The sequence below is a fragment of the Pogoniulus pusillus genome, chromosome 15, assembly GCF_015220805.1.
Source record: "Pogoniulus pusillus isolate bPogPus1 chromosome 15, bPogPus1.pri, whole genome shotgun sequence".
Lineage (NCBI taxonomy): Eukaryota > Metazoa > Chordata > Aves > Piciformes > Lybiidae > Pogoniulus > Pogoniulus pusillus.
In genome coordinates this window covers 9,907,645-9,924,578 of record NC_087278.1, presented here as the reverse complement: position 1 = coordinate 9,924,578, position 16,934 = coordinate 9,907,645, and the positions used below count along the sequence as shown (strand labels likewise).

Here is a 16,934-nt window from a genome sequence, read left to right as displayed (position 1 = left end):
TGAGGCAGAAGAACTAAGAAAGTGAATCTGGGCACTGTTTTTTCATGCCTTTTTTTTCCACTGAGACTACCCTGTGGTAAAAAGGACAAAAGGAGGGGGAAGGGAAGGATAAATATATGCCTGAGCTCCCGTCTTAGCCCCAGCATTCAAGCAGGTACACTGGAAATAGGCAGTCCACAGGTAGCAAATGCTCAGGTACACATTGCAGCTTGGCAGGCAGGAAACAGTCTGCACTAGCATGGTGACATTTACACTCCCCAGTCCACTGGGTTTCTCCATCCACTGGCAGGGAGCCCTGCATACAGAAAAGTGCTTCTGCTTGACACTGGGGAGTTCTGCTCCGGTCTCTGCCCTGCATCCTCTCTCAAGTCCAAGTAAGAAAACCTCAGCCTCAATCATGAGCACTGTTAGTCTCCCTTCTTCTGATATGAATCCCCTTCATTCCCTCTGATCCTGGTTCTTGTTTGCGCTCCAAGGACTGCCTTGCCTTCCCATGTTTCTCTTTTCCCCACAGCTCATCTCCAGCCTTGCTCTTTTGTTCCTCTGCTTTATCTCTCTCCTCTTTCCTTATGGGTCTTCTCCTCACTGTAATTTGTTCTGCTTCCCCTTACACGGGCCTATATAAACACATGCTCCCTCCCCCCTTCCCCTTTCCTTATCGCCAACTCTGTAGTTATCTACTTACCTATTACTGTAGTACCTACCTGACACACATCTCTCTCCCACAGACAATCTATGTCTCTTCACACCACACACCTGCCAAATCTGCCTGCCTTTCCTTCATTCACAACCTTTTTCTGGCTGTCCCCCAGCCAGTCCATTCCTTTGTCTCCCCTGCCAGGTTCTTCCCTCTGTCTTCCCCTTCTAGAATCCATTCCTCTTTCCTTCTCCCCCACTCTGCCCATCTGTCTGTCTGTCCCTCCTTCCCACAGTTCTCTCCAGCTGATGCACACGTACCCCAATCCACCTCTCTCCCTTTCTTCTCCTCCTTCACATATTTCATTTCTTTGTGTCTCCTGCACACCCAGGCCCACGCTTTGCTCTTTCCCATACTGAGAGGAGGCGGCGGCAAAGAATTCGCTGCTGACCGCTGCATTGCTAGGAGGCAAACACATGGCCGGCCTTGTGCAGGCCAGTTTCTGCCTGAGTGCCCCAAGTCACATATCCCCAGCATCATCTCTGGCACTGGGAAAACAGATGGTATAATAAATGAGCACAGTCTGATAAAAGGAGGAAAGGGTGCCTGCCTCGGATGCCCCTCACCCGCACAGAGATACACATCCAACGTAGGCACAGCTCTCCTGTTCCTGTACCACTCCAGTTTTGTACTAGAACTAGCCAGCTGAACAAGGAACAACCTCTACCTTAGCACCAGGTGGAGAGGAGAGAGGTAGTAGAGGGTGGCAGTGGATAGAAAGACCGGTGTGTTTTTTCCTGACAGCACCTTATAACCCCAGAAAGAAAACCACACAGGGAATTCTAAGCAGTTTTTAGGTGATGGGGAGATGTAGCAGAGCTGTGGGAGTGCAGTTACAAAAGAAGACGCAGCAGAATTGTGGGGACATACAAGACCTCCACAAGCAGGACACTTGGGAGGAAAAAGGCAAGAGGTGTGGACAACTGGGTATCAACATGGTTGTGGATGAAAATGGCACCCAATGACCATTTCTGTTTTGGTGAAGAGGGAAAGGCACCCTGTTGGCAGAAGCAATGACCATTTAAGGGAGACATAAGGGAGCTGCAGAAACTACAGGACAGTGTCTGCATTACTCTGCTTTTGCTTATACCAGAACTGTCCTCCTGCCCTTACCCAGTTTCATCATGTTGTCCAAGAAAGCTTCTTTACCTCCTTTCATTACCTCCCCACACTTCTGCACCCAGAGAATTGCAGCACCCTTTTCTCTGCATGTACCTCAGTTGTAAGAAAGCCACACTTGTTACTCATTTCCAAACCCACCAGCACTCCTGCTCCACCTAACATTTTCACATTCTTTGCAGCCTGATCTCTCTCTGCTGACAACAGCACTGAAAAGCATTATCTTAACCCTGTAAGACATCTTTCCTAGACACTCTGTTCTGCTGTCCTTACAAGCTGATTTTATGTCTGATGCTTCAGCTGTAACCTGATTTCCAAAACTTCCAGTTTCACAGTCGCCGAACTGAAGTCATCCAGCACTACACAAAGCCCTAGGAACACAGCAGACAGTGGCCAGGCACAACTATTAGAGAAAGAAAAAGTGATGCTTCACAGGAATCCAAGAAATCAGCAAAGGAACAGAAGGGAAACCAACCCAGAAGACATTCCTCCCATGAAGAGCTAAAGGCATTTTTTTTATCATAGGTGATTTTATTAATGAACAGAGCGATTTCTATGTGCTTTACAGTGAGCTCACACACATCACATTTGTCTGTCTTTTGATTTTCTGGGGAGTTCTTCAATTCTGTGAACTGATCATGAAGTTTTTTGTCATGAGATGTCAGTGTTCAAGTTGTAGTGGGCACTTCTGCTCAGTGAGCATATGAATGTAATGTATTCAGGCTGCTGCAGCAGCAAAATCAGGCATAAGTTTGTGTTGTTCCCTGGCCCTGCCTCCCCACTGCCCCCTAAAAAAACACCAAAAAAGCAAAAGGAAACACAAAAAAAGAAGATGAAGTGTTTAAACAATTAGATCATCCCTTTCTGGGACAGACATAATGCTGGATTTAATTTGTGTTTTAAATGATACAAAGATATGTGGGTAACAGTTGTAGGCATCCATTTCTCTCCACCCAGAAATCCCCTTGGAAGAACTGTACTCAGTTTGAATTTTCAACAACTCTTCCACCCTGATAGTTTGACGCTGTCCTCAGCTTACCTACTTTGTATTTACAGTCTCACCCGGACATGCTGACTCCAACCACTGCTCTTCCTGGCATTGCAGCTTGCTGTTCTTACCTCCTCACATTCCTAAACTATCATTCTGGACTCTTGCTATTGCCCTGTCAAGTCTCAGCATCAGCCCTGTCACACAGACTTTAACTTGTCCTGCCTTATTCTAGTGCAGCTTCTACATTTTGAACCTAAACCGATGGCTACCATTGACCTTACCCATCATGGCTGTGAATTCCCCAAACTGACCTTGGCCACAAGCTCTTGGCCCTGTAAATCTCCATTCAGTTATTTATTCCCACCACCTGCTCTCCCACCTGCAGTGTCATCCAGCTCTACCCTGTATCCTCATTTCCCCTCAATGGCTCATGCAAAAATTACTTTTCCTCCCACTTTATTTCCATACATCATTCTACAACCAAGCCTTACGTCTTCCCACCCCTAATTTCCACCCTCCCACTCTGCCTCAGCAAATCCTTTGGGCTCTTCAAGAAGGGATAACCCACACATACACCATTTTTCCTAGATGCTCCTATTCTCCTACTGCTTCTGCTTTTCCCCTCTTTGGGACACAGCAGTTGATCAGTTGTGCTTAATGTACCTGCTCTGCTCACAGTCCCTAGCTCAAACTCCTCACATCATGTATTTTTCCAGCCCTTGTGCAAAAAAAATAGAGGCTCCACATTTCTCCATCTGGTGCATATCTGGCTGGAGGGAAACTCATCAAACTGACCCTGTCTCTGACCCCAGCTTGACATGTAGGGTCTGTCACATTTCCCTTTTAAACATTGCCAGATTTGGATTTGATCTCAGAGACCAGGAAAGAGAAAAATTCCAGACTTCTCTTGACAAATAACTCTAGGGGAGGAAACATGTGAAGCCGTGACAGAGGAATGAGAAGGAAAGAAAAAAGCCACCAAAACTCCAAGTGAGAGCAAGAACACTGCAGCAAGCTCTGAGAAGCCAAGATGAAGCTGTCAGGTTTCATCTGGGGATCTCCTGCCAGGAAATTAACTCTAGACTAAGATCCCCATCTCTCAGGTGACTTCAACAGGGAGGCAGAACAGCTCAAAGCCTTGGAAAAACTCGAGATGAAGTAGCTCTCCTCTTTCTCCCTCCCCTAAGCATTGTTGTTCCGGGTCAAAAGAGCCAAGGGCAACTGGCACAGAAGACATTGTTCTCTAGGCAAGATGACAGCAGGAGGAAGAAATAGGATTCGAGAGAGAAGCAGAGCTGATGTGCCCTCAGGCTGAGAGATACGTTGCAAGGGCCAGTGTGGCCCTTAAAGAGCTCCTGCTTAGTCTCCACTGCTGCAGAAGTCTTTTAGCCCCAGCTTTCATGCAGCACCATCTGCAAGATGAAAAAAATTACTTGCTAAGAACAAGCAGAGGTGGATTTTCCCATCAAGAGCTGTATATGAGAGAGGAAAAGAAGGACTGAGAATGCACGGGGAGAAAGGAGTCCCATCATGTAGGTGTTAAGAACAGGAATGTCTTCCTGCTACTAGCAGATCATCTGCCATCAGACTGCAGGCTTTATACAAGCAGACGAGACAGCAACTGCAAGCAGTTGCCACTTGGACATCATAGATATGGTAATTAAAAGCAAAGTCTTGAGAGGGGTATGGACCCCCCACGGGTTTTTGTAAGTACCAGTAGAAAGCAGTTGCTGCCTAAAGAACAGAAATGCAGTGTTTTCCCTGCTGTCAGCACCTGTGTCAGGCTTCTAGCTTCTCTTGAGATACAGCTCTTAATTGGGATATATTGTACTTTTTCTGCTGTAGTCCAGCCCTGCTTCCAGTTTAATTGCTAGTTTATGACTTAGCCTGTTTTGTGCTTTCCATGCTATTTCTTTCCCCACTTAATCTAATAGAATTATAAAAAGTATTGCTGGAAGGACCTCAGGAGACCACACAGTTTATCCTTCTGCCCCAAGGCAGTATTTCATTTTCAACAACATCATGTGTCTTTCACTATCAGGTCAGATCGGTCCAAGATGTATAGCGGGTAAAGAAATGAGGCTTACCCAGGGGAGTCAATTGGCATAAAAGACTAAATCCAGCCCTTTCAGGCACTAAAGTTGTATCAGAAATAACCCTGTTTCAAACAGTGTCATTTATCAGATCAGTTCCCTGAACTATGTCCTTTCTTAAGTTTTACGTCTCCAGAATGAACAAATCTCCAGAAGAAACTGTTCTGACAGCCACATTTCAGTGTATTTAATGCTTTATTATGAACAGCAGTGACCACTCCATTGTTAAGACTGAACAGATCTTGCCACAGTATGATCGGCTTTGAAACTCCTATTAACTCCCACAATAAAATCTGATCTTTCTGCATTTCACTCCACAGTAGAATATGTCTGTCAAGACAAAACAAAACTATTAAAGCACCTTTAATATGACAGCTGTACACAAATGAATTTCCAGTAAAATTTCAGTGTCAGTCAGCTTCTTAAGGTTCTTTCTTCCAAGACAATATGACTAAAAATTCCACTTTTGTTTTCTTTCATCTGTTAATCTCTCTAAGAAGAAATGTCTTGCAGCCTTGGGAATATAGTGCAGAAATTAGAAGGATAAAAAAAAAATCAGTTGGTGATGTATCAAGCTAAGTAAAGTAGGGCACAAGGAGAACAGGAATTCTGTGCAGCAGAACCATGAGGAGCAAAGGAAGGGTAAGGAGGGACTCCAAAGAGGGAAGAATGTTTTTGTCTTATCAAACAAGCAAGCAAGAAAAAAAGAAGGACTATATATTTTTTAAAGTGGTTAAAAGCCTGTTTGTTTCCCTCCCCTTCTTTTGAAATTTCAGTTCTGGTTGAGCTGGGTCTCTTCTGGATTGTAAACACCCATGCTGAGCACCAGCAGCACTGCACAGCTGGACAAAGCAGGGGAGCTGTAAGAAGACAAGAAGCTTCCTGGTCAGCACACAGGCTTTCTGCCTTCCACCCACTGCTCTCCACTGTGTCTGTAATTCAGAGTGATGCTAAGGCTGTAAGCAGCAAAGATATATCCTCACCCTGCAGACATGACTGCAACAGCTCCTGAGCACAGTAAGAGAAACTTAGTAATGACTTTAGACTCTTACTCATCCTTTTGGTCCAGCTCACCTCTTCAGTACCTTAAGCTCCTTCACAGAGGCACAAAACTATTTTCCACAGCCTTCCCATACCTAACTCCCATGCTCTCTACCCACTCTTCACTCCTGGCCTCTACAACCAAGGCCACAAATAAGCAATGATAAGAGCAACAAGCATCACTTGCATCATGCTGGTATTATACAGCACATTAGCCAGGAAGGACAACAAAATGCTTTTAAAATGCATTTGGAAGGACTTAGATGGTTTTTGACAAACATACACTTTTGAAGGACATGAAATTGTGTCTACATTAGTCCTGTAAAAAGCAAGTTGAGCAACATGCTTCAGACACTATCTCTTTTCTATTTCTAGTCATGGCCTGTGGAAAGAGGGAAAGGGGCAGTGGGTGAATCCCTACTGCTACCTAATTAGATCATACACTTCCTCTCCCAGGCAATACATCTTTCCCTGCATGGGATGCATTTTTCTTCACTAACCTCTCAAAAGTAGCTTCCCTATAAGTCACAAATCACCACTGCAAGCATTCCCTTAATGAGATCCTCCATCTTTTGCATTCATTTAATCAAACAGTGTTCACTAGTCTTCATCTTACTGGTGCATTTAGACTGAAGATATGGGAGGTCCTTGCAGTGCAGAGAGATTGAGCTCCGTAGTTAAAGACTGCAGAGGATTAATTCTACCACCCATTCCCAAAATGTACATCCCCTCCATACACCGTGTCACAGGTGGCACACACATCTGGCACACTATTTTCAGTATGAAAAAATCCCTCTCTTGTGTTGAACCAAGGGCAAATGAGCTACCAAATCAAACCAAACCTTTAGTTCTTTAACTAGATCAGCACAGCATCTAAAATAATTTTTATTCCTGATAGTCAGAGGTACCAGCACCTGCAGGCAAGACTCTATTCAGCCCATGTAGATCAACAGACACCCCCAAGGATTAACCAGACAACTCATATAAGATATAAATGCCAGTAATGCTAATCCAATTAAAAAGTCTTCTAGTTACCCTAAGCCCATGGAGTTCTTCCTTCTTTGGAGGAAGGAAGAGCTTTTCCAGATAGTTCTATCTTTTTTTTTTAGGTGATTTTTAGCAAAAAGACATACTCATTTTCTTTTCTTGTGGGCTGAGCTCCTTACTTAACCTCCTTAGCTGGTATTCATGCTCCCTAGCTAATTCCCAGCATCCACAAAGCGTTGCCAGTGAAATGAGCCCAGCTGCTTCTCTAGATTCTTGAAGTGCTTCATAAACTCTGCTACATCTGCAGCCATATTTCCTGTGTTCAATCCAACGTACTTTTCCTAGCACTGGGCATAAAAATGGTTATATAAAAGTAAAAAAATATAAAAATCTTGAAACACAGATTCCTGAAAAGCTTGCCTGAAAAATCACTTTCTACAAAATTCGTTTTCCCTGGCCCAAGGAAGACTAACATAACCTGAGAGAAGAAAAAGGTTGCAGTTTTGAACTTCTCATTGTTAGGCTTGGTTACAAGGCAGTACCTCAGCATGGATGCTCTCCCATCCTGCCTTAGCAAACACACTCTTACATCTGCAGAATCAGTGCTTCCCACAAAAAAGCAACTTGCTCTAAGTTGTTTTTACCCCATCAGATACTAAACTTTTAGCCAGACAGGGCTGAGTCAGAGTATCTTAGCCATGATGCCTTTCATCTCCTTAGTTCCATTTCCACTAGCAACACCAGAATCATGGTCTTCAACCCAAAATTCAAGGATGAGCTTGAAAAGTTTAGGGCTCTGATTCTAGCAAATGACTGAGAACTGAACCTAAAGAGAACATGGAATTGCCAAGTTCATCTGACAAAAGAAAAATGACACAAAACCACATAAGATGACAACGAGATTGAAGAAGAAAAGATTAAATGCTTTAACTTTTAATGTTTTAAATTTTGGACTTGTCTTTAGAATAAAAGCAATATTGATGCTATCTGACCCCATGTTGCAGGAAAGCTAATTTGGATGTGTCTGTAAGAAGCCCTGCTCGCTTCAGGAGAGGTGGCTTCTCGAGAAATTCTGTGACCTGTCACCAGCAGAGGGCACTGCGTTACCAAGTGACCGCAGTACAGATGAAAGACAGCTCCCATCAGGCAATGAAATTGAGCCACGTTGAAGAAAAGAACGAGATTCCAGAAGTCAGGAAATGTTTTAGTCATCAGCATATCTGCTCTTTAACCGATAAGGGTAACACTGTTAAAACAGGCCTCAAACTCTGGATACTCCTAGAAACACACCAAGTCCAGCTCAGTCCCCACGCATCTTGGTCTCCATGTGTTGATTTCAGGGCACAGTCCTCCTACTGAAAACGCTTTTCAGCAGCAGGGACAAATCAGTTCTGCCCTACAATGTACCTATCAATGTTGGCTTGCTTATGTTGAAAAACATCCTGTCAGCTTCCTCTCTCCTTCTCCAGCCCTCTACACCCTTGCTTGTAGCAGCAGGAAGTCTGTTCAGACAAAAGACAAGACAATATCAAAGCAAAAAGCTGGCAGTTTCCATTCTGCTCTCCTCTTTTACTCTCCATCTCCTCCAATCCAGCAGAGTTTCAGTGAGCAGAGAACCAAGCTAGAGGACATGAAAGGAATGCTGAGGGAGCAAGTTCAGAAGACAGTCTTCCCACTTGCTTATTTCTATTTTATTTCATATGAAGATGACCAGGAGGAAGCAAATAGCTCATCTTTTTTCTTCTCTCTGATTTCCATCCTGCAGGATTCTGGCAACCAGATGAAGCTTAGAGGATAAATAAGTTGTGCCAGTCACAGCCCTCAAGCTAGTGAGTGAAAAGTTTCCACTTTCTCTTTGTAGAGTTGGTGGAATGACTTTGCCAGGATGTGGAAAGGGGCCTCAAAATTTTTCATCTCCTTCTGTAAAGAAATAAGAATGTTGTGAATGACAGATGGAAAAAGCATTGGACTATTTCAGCTCTAACTGCTTCACAAAAGACAGATTAAAACTGAGGGTGGGTTAGATGACAAACAAGTGGAAGAGAGCCTGTCACTACCTTTTACATGAAAGAGGAGGTAACTTTATCCACTTCCAGAGACAGTGAAAGGAGCAGATACTCACCACTGACATCTCACAGTATTCCAGACCATGCTTCTCAGCCCACTCATGTGCCTCTTTCTGCTCCACAACTCGACGACCACCCAGGTCTGTTTTATTCCCCACTAAGACACCTATAGAAAAACAAACCCAACCAAACGTGAAACAAAAGAAAAACAGCAACCCAGAAAAGCTATCTTGTAACCAATATAAGTTGCAGCACTTACAGAAGTAGGTGGAAAAAGTGTCAGGTGTGGAGAACAGTCTACAACTACCTAGAAAAGGTTCCACAGAGCACACATATTCATGCCTTATCTGCTTTAAGATAGAAGCAAAGGAACTGTGAGGAAGCCATGCCTGCCCCAGCCTAAAATGACTCCTCTATGCCTCATCTCAACTGGAACAATTACTGTGATATAGGAGAGAAGCAGGTAAGAGGAATCTCACACATTTTTTTACCTGGGACGTGCATTCCAACTGCTTGAGCCCTCAACTTCTCTAACCACTTGGCACAGTTGTTGAAAGATTGCTCATTAGTGACATCATACACAAGGCACAAGACATTGGGTTGCTCCCACTGCACAGCAAGAAAGGAACATTGTCAGCTCTAATGAAACCAATGTGGTCAACAGCCAGTCTGTAAACACAGCAAACACAGATGCTAAGACAAAAATAAAAAGCCTAACATACAGGAATCCCATGCCCTGGCTGAGGCTTCACAGTTCAATTGAGCTGACTAAATGAATTGCTGGCACTGGGAGAGGTGGTCTTGCTCTCTTTGCCTGTTCCTGCCTGTATAGTCCCGCTCCTTTACTTGTACTGGCTCTGGCACTCATCTGATCCCTGGGGAAGCTGATTCTTCATGCTGAACCAGCATAAAATTAATCCTAGAGAAAAAAGGAGAAAGTTTTTCTTCAAGTTTGAGAAGCTGAGACAGCTTCTAAAGAGGTCACTTGCACAGCAAACCTAGTACAAGGACGAAAGTGGAATTGCCTCTTGTAGAGCAACGAACCATTAGGTTGACTTAGCCATCTTATGAAACCTCACATCAATTAATCAATCTTACATCTCCAAATGAGGTAACAACAAAGAAGGTAAGGACACAAATGCAAGAATGAAAAAAATCAAGGGCAGGATTGTGCCCAAGGACAAGAAGGAGCCCTCTTGGACCAAGCACAGCACTGCAATACAAAAAGTTTCACTGTTAGAGGATGCTTTTCTAAGAAACAAAAATACCTTTAACCAACAGCACCCAGTGATTCTCAGTTAAAAATCTCCCTTTCTTTTGTAAGAGAACTGAATGACTATCTGCCTTCCTTCCTCTGGAAAGTATTTCTTCTAGTACTTTTACAAGTTTTAGAGAGGCAGAACAGGATGCATTGGCAAGTGAGGTAATTGCTCCCATTTATACTAAAGACAAAGTTTGCTACATCTGCCAGGCTAGGAAGTTCAAATCTTCAAAGCAAAAGCACTTCTTTGGAAGAAGAGGACTGTTACATAAGACTTACCAGTTTCTCCAGCATTTCAGAAAATAGATCTTTTCCTGCAGAGTCAAAAATGAAGAATTCCTGAAAGCGGAAACAGAAAAATGCAGCGTAGGAAAAGGCTTTGAAAGTAAATACTTGAACTTGTAACTCTTGCATTTTGCTCAGTACAGCAGTGTCATGTCCCTAGGGGACGTAAGGGACAAGTTTCCCACACTGAGAATAATCCTGTTCAGATAGTATGAGAAAAGAAATAACTGGTTTTCATATACAACCAATAAAGGGGTTACTTCCAAGGCCCCATAGCTGGTTTCCATCCCCACTGGAAGGATAATATGTGGAGTGGGCCAGTAACCTGCACTATTTACACAAAACTGCAGCATGTGACCCACATTTCACTAGTGGGAATTTAGAGAAATAAGGAAAAATCACAGGTAAATTCCAGCTTCCATAGCTCTAAGAAACATGAACTGAGTGCCCTAAAGGACAGAGCAGAATCCTAACGAGGCAACAGCTTTGGTTTAAGGTGTCATGTTTGGACACAGGTATGCAAACCTGCTATTTTTAAGATTAAACTAACCCTGGAGTATCAGAATTGTACATGATCAGCCACATTTCCTTAATGTAACTTAATGGCCAAGGAACATGCAGAGCAATCTTGCACCACCATGAGACTGAAGTGAGGTTTGAGCTCTGAATGTCCCTTTCTGCCCCAATTTACATCACAGGAAAACTCACCACACTATCACTTGTCTCTGGAACTGATACAACCTTCACCAATAGTTCTATGCCCGCTGTCTGTCAAGAAAAATCAGCAAAACAAGGTTCAGAAGAGTTTCTAAGAGCCTGTCTGACTGCATACCAACTATGCATCGGATTGAGACAATTCTTGTGATCATTACAATCCCATCAAACAGATTGCTAGGAACTCCTCATAGCTCTCGTAACACACTTCCACCTACATGTCAAATTCGTGTAGATTTGCTCTGATGAGGGAAAAAGACAAAGGACCAACGGCCAAGATTTGCTTATATACAACTGAAGGTATTAGCTGAAATCTGCAGGGCTGCATTCACTACCACACTGCTGCTCCAAAGCATGCCTTAGAACGTTCTGCACTGTGTGATCAGCTAACATATGGGACTGAGGTTTTTTATGCCTCTTCAACCTTTTTATCTCATTCTGCTTTGTAGCTTGCTCATTTGTTCCATTTCTATCCTTAATTTCTGGGTTTCCATCTTTATTTCAATGAATAAACACATTTCAGGCTGGGGTTTGGGTTTTTTTCTCCACACTCATTTTTCCTTTTTTTTCCCCCCTTTACTTATATTTACTTTTATTTTTATACTGCTTCTCATTAGTCAGCACTGCTGATTCTCACACCAAAAGACTGCAAACTGTATCCTCTTCATCTGGGAACAGTTTCTGTAGATTATAATTATCTTAGGGCTATGCAGCACATCTTCGTGTTTGCATAGTGATAAGCACCCTGTCCACACGCACATTTAATAGTTGGAATTAAAAGCCTTCTCCTCCAGCAATGCTTTTTTGTAGAGCACTCCTTAAAAGGGGAAGCTCTCTAACACCACAAAAGCTTGTGAAAACATTGGTTCAGCAGGAAAATTATAAAATTAACTAAATTACTCTGCATTAAGTTTCAAAATCAGCACCCACATGATGTGAAGACTTGCAGAATAGTAAATGGTTTCTTCTCAGAATCTAGGATGTAAGGGGAAGAAAATCCCAGAAGACCTCACTCTGAATGCCTCAAGTTAAAACAGTGTTATTTATTTTGTTCTACACTTTCTTAGTTTCCTCATGCAACTTAGAAAAATGCTGGATAGCAGTTTGAGCCTGTTGTATACTTACCAGTGTGTAGTTCTTCTGAAAATGAGCCCCATCACTGTGGAACATCTGGGCTAAAGCACTCTTCCCCACAGCCGGATCTCCTGCAAAACCAAAAACATGCAATACTTTTGTTTCACCTTACAGAATCTCATTTTCCCTCAGTTCTGTTACTACCATGTGTCTTAAGAGCTCGGGTGCTCTAACTCTGAATACAAGCAAGGTAACTGTCACAAGAAGCAGAAAACAATCGAAAAATGCCTGAGGAAATCAATATTGTCATTATGCGTACTGGAACTGACTTCAGATTTCTGATAAATGAATGGCAGTAAAGGATGCCCAGATCAGGGGCAACTACTGCCCATTCTAAAATTCATACCTAGTTCATAGCTTCCTCCTAAACATTAAAATTTCCCAGATATACTGCCATACAGAGAACCATGAAATGTGAAAAAGGTGATGGGGCTGCACAGGAGGCTATTTCCTCCCTTTGGATTATCCATTCCCCTAGATTCAAATCCTTGTTATAAACTGAGTTTAGAGAACAGACAGGTCATTTATATATCACAAAGCTGTGTAAGCTGCTAACATTCCTCGATGAACTCTTCTTGCTGACCCTGCTAAGAGAGCAACTCTTGCTGACTCAATACTGCTGGTGGCTCGTTAGTTGCATCCTGTGTATAACAGAAGCAAATCCCACTTGGCTGGAGAGAAAGAGCCTGCTGATTCATCCCTATATGGAAGGAAAACCAAGGGGCTTTAGTTTTTGGTCTTCTAGAGCCAAGGGTTTCTGATACAGCTTGCACAACACTTTGGGAAATCCTGGCAGCTGCTCTGGACCGCTGTTATAAAACTCTCTAAGATCTAGAACAATGGCAGAGAGCTGTAGCATTCAGACATGTCCATGTCACTCCATGAAAAATACCATAATCCTTGCAAAACAAAGGCTTGATATTCCCAAAGGGCTTACCCTCTCTACACACACTGGATAGTGTGTGGCAAATCAAATACCTCAGTGGTTCTAGCCTTACCCTTAAGGAACACTCATGGCAGCCAAGCCTGGAATGCAAGTATTTTACATTATGTTGTCAATAAATAAACCCAGAAAGGGGTATATTTTGACCCTGTTACAGCTTCATAAATGGTGCTTGAAGTTATCTGTTCACATAATATTATAGAGGAGAAAGGGTGTTTAGGATAGTCACAACTGCACTAGATGCATAAATGTAGTTTTTGTTTAAACGTTTCTAGCATGCTTGCTTACTTTGAGCTGAGTTGGGCTCATAATATTTAGACAGGAAAATATGGTAAGTCAGCTTGTTTGTTCCCTGATCAGTTCAAGCTTGTGCTGAAGACAACACTCTGTTCTGAGTGGAAGCTATTCTGTATTTCAATAGACAATTAGATCTGTCTTTGTAAAATGAGACAGTGAAGCATATATTGCTCCAAACTGTGCAGGCATCAGGCAGTGCAAATTCTTCACTAAAGTGTTGCATTTCTTCAGTTTGACAGCCCCAGTTGTTCTTTCCTCCTTCTTATTCTTTGACAACCTCCTAGCCCATTACATCACTACACTTTCCCAAAATAATCTTCCTTGCCCTTTTCATTTAGTTTGGTCTCATCTGCCAATACTGCATCCCACAGTATTTATTCCATCCATATTTCTGTTATTCTGCCAGAATCTGTAGCATGTCTCTAAAATCCCTGCTACTGCCAACTGTCTTTCTACAATTAAAATCTTTTCGTAGTGTTTCCATAGTAAGATCAAATGACAACACTTTTTTTACTGTATGTCTCTAAATTACCCTTGAAACAACACAGGAATAGTTTTTTATTGTCAAGGTAATAGTCTCTTTTTTTTGCAAATAAAAGCCCTTTTTCTCTGTTGTTCTCTTTGACCTTGATGCAGCTCCCAATACTGTGAGATGCTCAATTCTTCATAATTATTTCCTTGGGTACACAAGAGTTGCCTGTTTCATCTCTGATGGTTTTGCTCCTACCTATGTAATTGCATTTTCTTGTTCCCTCTAGGTTGTTCTTACTCATCTCTTTTGTCTCTTTCACTACATTGGTCTCTTCTGCAAGACAAGAGTTATTTTGCCTACTATGCCACATTAATGTATTATTTTTAATACATGGATACTATTGTATCACTTAGGAGAACTACATATGGGACAAGACCTTTCTGTTGTTTGTGTTGTGAATAGAATCAAAAAGGTAGCTCCAGAGCCAATTAGGATTAAGCATGTAACTAGGTCAACCAAAGAAAACCCATGTGAATTTTAAATGGTCCTGGAATTGGCTTTTGGTAACACCAGACAACAAAACTTCAAAGACTTAAGTGGAGTCTACACATTGGCACCTGGAAACTTCCAAGTTGAAAAACAATATGTATTATTTTAATCTATGTAATACTCATGCTGTCCACAGGAAGTGTTAGCAGAAGCAGGAGGACAATTAACTCTTTTGCATTTGACAAAGATCCCACCTGGCTTTGTGCAAGTTGCTGGTTATCTGCTTCTGAGGTTAAAGAAAAGGTGAACATTTTAATCTGGATGAAAGAAAACAGGTTTTGAGCAAAGAGTTAAGCCTGAGAGTTATCTGCACACAAAAGTTTTATGGGTTTGTTCTCTTGGCTGAGGCTGCACAGAGCTTCAATGTAAAAGGAAGGGAGGAAAGTTTTCTTTCCACAGTCAGCTGCACTTATTGTCAGAACCTCCCTAATCCATCCTGACTAAATCCACTGGCGTCTTCATCTCACTTTTTTTCAGGTTAACCTCCACATTGCTTGGGGGGAAAGATGCTTCAGTGATGTGCACATGCTTTGTCCTTCTACTCTTTGCTGCAGCTCTACCTTTCTGTCATCCTCTTGGAATCACACAGTTTCTAACATCATTTTTTCCTCCAGCACAAAGGGAGCTTCCTATAGGAAAGCAGGACTTGGCTGTCTACACTGACCCTTTCACACTTTCCTCATCCTCAGCCCACACTTCCACACTGTAGAAATACTCTCTTTTCTCTCCCTCTTTTTTCTCCTTCCTTTCCTTCCTTCCTTCCTTCCTTCCTTCCTTCCTTCCTTCCTTCCTTCCTTCCTTCCTTCCTTCCTTCCTTCCTTCCTTCCTTCCTTCCTTCCTTCCTTCCTTCCTTCCTTCCTTCCTTCCTTCCTTCCTTCCTTCCTTCCTTCCTCCAAATTCCTTCATATTTTCTTAGTTTTCTTTTCTTTCCCCTTTCCATGTTCTTTGCATTTCAACCTGATCAAGCTATGTTTCACATCCGTCCTGAACACAGCTCTTGATTCCCCACAGGTCATAGGATGTCATAGGAGGAAAAGGGCACAGGCCAGGTAACAGCATCATTTCCAACCTTTTCATCCCGAGGAAGCTGGAGGTCCCCACTTCTCTCTTGTTGCCTCTTTCCCCACCTCTTCTTCATTGGTGCAACCCATTAATGAGGGGCTGAAAAGAGTCCTATAATTGTTTAGTTTGGAAAAGACCTTTATGATCAAGTCCAACTGTACACCTAATGCTGCCAAGTTCACCATTAAATCATGTCCCTAAGCACCCCACCTACACGTCTTTTACGTATCTCCAGAGCTGGTGATCTCCAGAGCTCTTCCCTGAACAACCTTTTCCAACGCTTAACAACTCTTTCAGTGAATACATTTTCCCTGACATCCAACTTAAACCTCCCTTGGTGCAACTCGAGGCCGTTTCCTCTTGTCCTCACTTGTTACATCGGAGAAGGGGCCAACATTCAGCTCGCTACAACCACCTTTCAGGAAGTCGTAAAGAGCGAGAAGGTCTCCCCTCAACCTCCTCTTCTCCAGGCTAGACAGCGCCGGTCCCCTCAGCCGCCTTCCAACGCGGACTTCCACCACCCGCCTGGGGCTCTCTTCTCACCGTGGGGGCACGGGCGTCCCAGTGCCTCCTCCGTGCTGGCGTCGTCCTACCTCACGGAGCCCGTTCCAGGCCCCTGCAGGCCAGCTAGACGCGTGGGACCGGACTTACCTGCCAGGAGACACTTGGCAGCCAGCTTCACCATCTCCTCAGCCCGGGTAAGGCGGCCGCGGGCCAAGAGGGCAGCGATTACCGCCACTGCGTTCGACAGCGGCCCTAGCAACAGCGCGGCCCTAGCAACTGAGCGCCCCGCCTGCTCTGGGGGTGATGGACCAGATCAGTTGGCTATGATCTGTGCCCATCAATATCACTCGGAGTTATTATTGGTTCTTTTGTCTTTTCCCGCCCACCAAGCATTCTGCCATTCAAATCCGACACCACCCCCCACACACCTCCAACTTCTGGTAGCTAAGGCGGGGCTCCGGCTCAGCGAACGACGACTGGGACAGAGTAGTTTCTGCCTAGTAACTAAATACGTTATCTGAAGCCGGGTTGCTATTGGACAGAATACAGCGGCCAGTACCACGGAGTCGAAATTAAGCGCCTGGGGACAGGGCAGATAATAATAAAGTTACAGGTAAAAATCTGTGTTCTAGCGGCGCACCAGCACCAAGGCGGGCAAAGACAAGTGAGGGCGAGGGAGAACCGCCTCCATGTCCTGGCTTTGGGCGCAGGGAAGGCGA

The 16,934-nt window shown here is 43.5% G+C and overlaps 1 protein-coding gene across 1 annotated transcript; it reads right to left on the bottom strand.

Moving 5' to 3' along the window:
- Nucleotides 1-5,076: 5,076 nt before the first annotated feature.
- IFT27 (intraflagellar transport 27) lies at nucleotides 5,077-16,501 on the bottom strand. The gene is made up of 7 exons (XM_064155334.1): nucleotides 16,363-16,501; nucleotides 12,380-12,459; nucleotides 11,249-11,308; nucleotides 10,535-10,594; nucleotides 9,486-9,603; nucleotides 9,051-9,160; nucleotides 5,077-8,848 (listed from the first exon to the last, which is right to left on the bottom strand). Exons 1-7 carry the CDS (start codon nucleotides 16,394-16,396, stop codon nucleotides 8,750-8,752), a joined length of 561 nt encoding a protein of 186 aa, XP_064011404.1. The 5' UTR covers nucleotides 16,397-16,501; the 3' UTR covers nucleotides 5,077-8,749.
- Nucleotides 16,502-16,934: the final 433 nt, after the last annotated feature.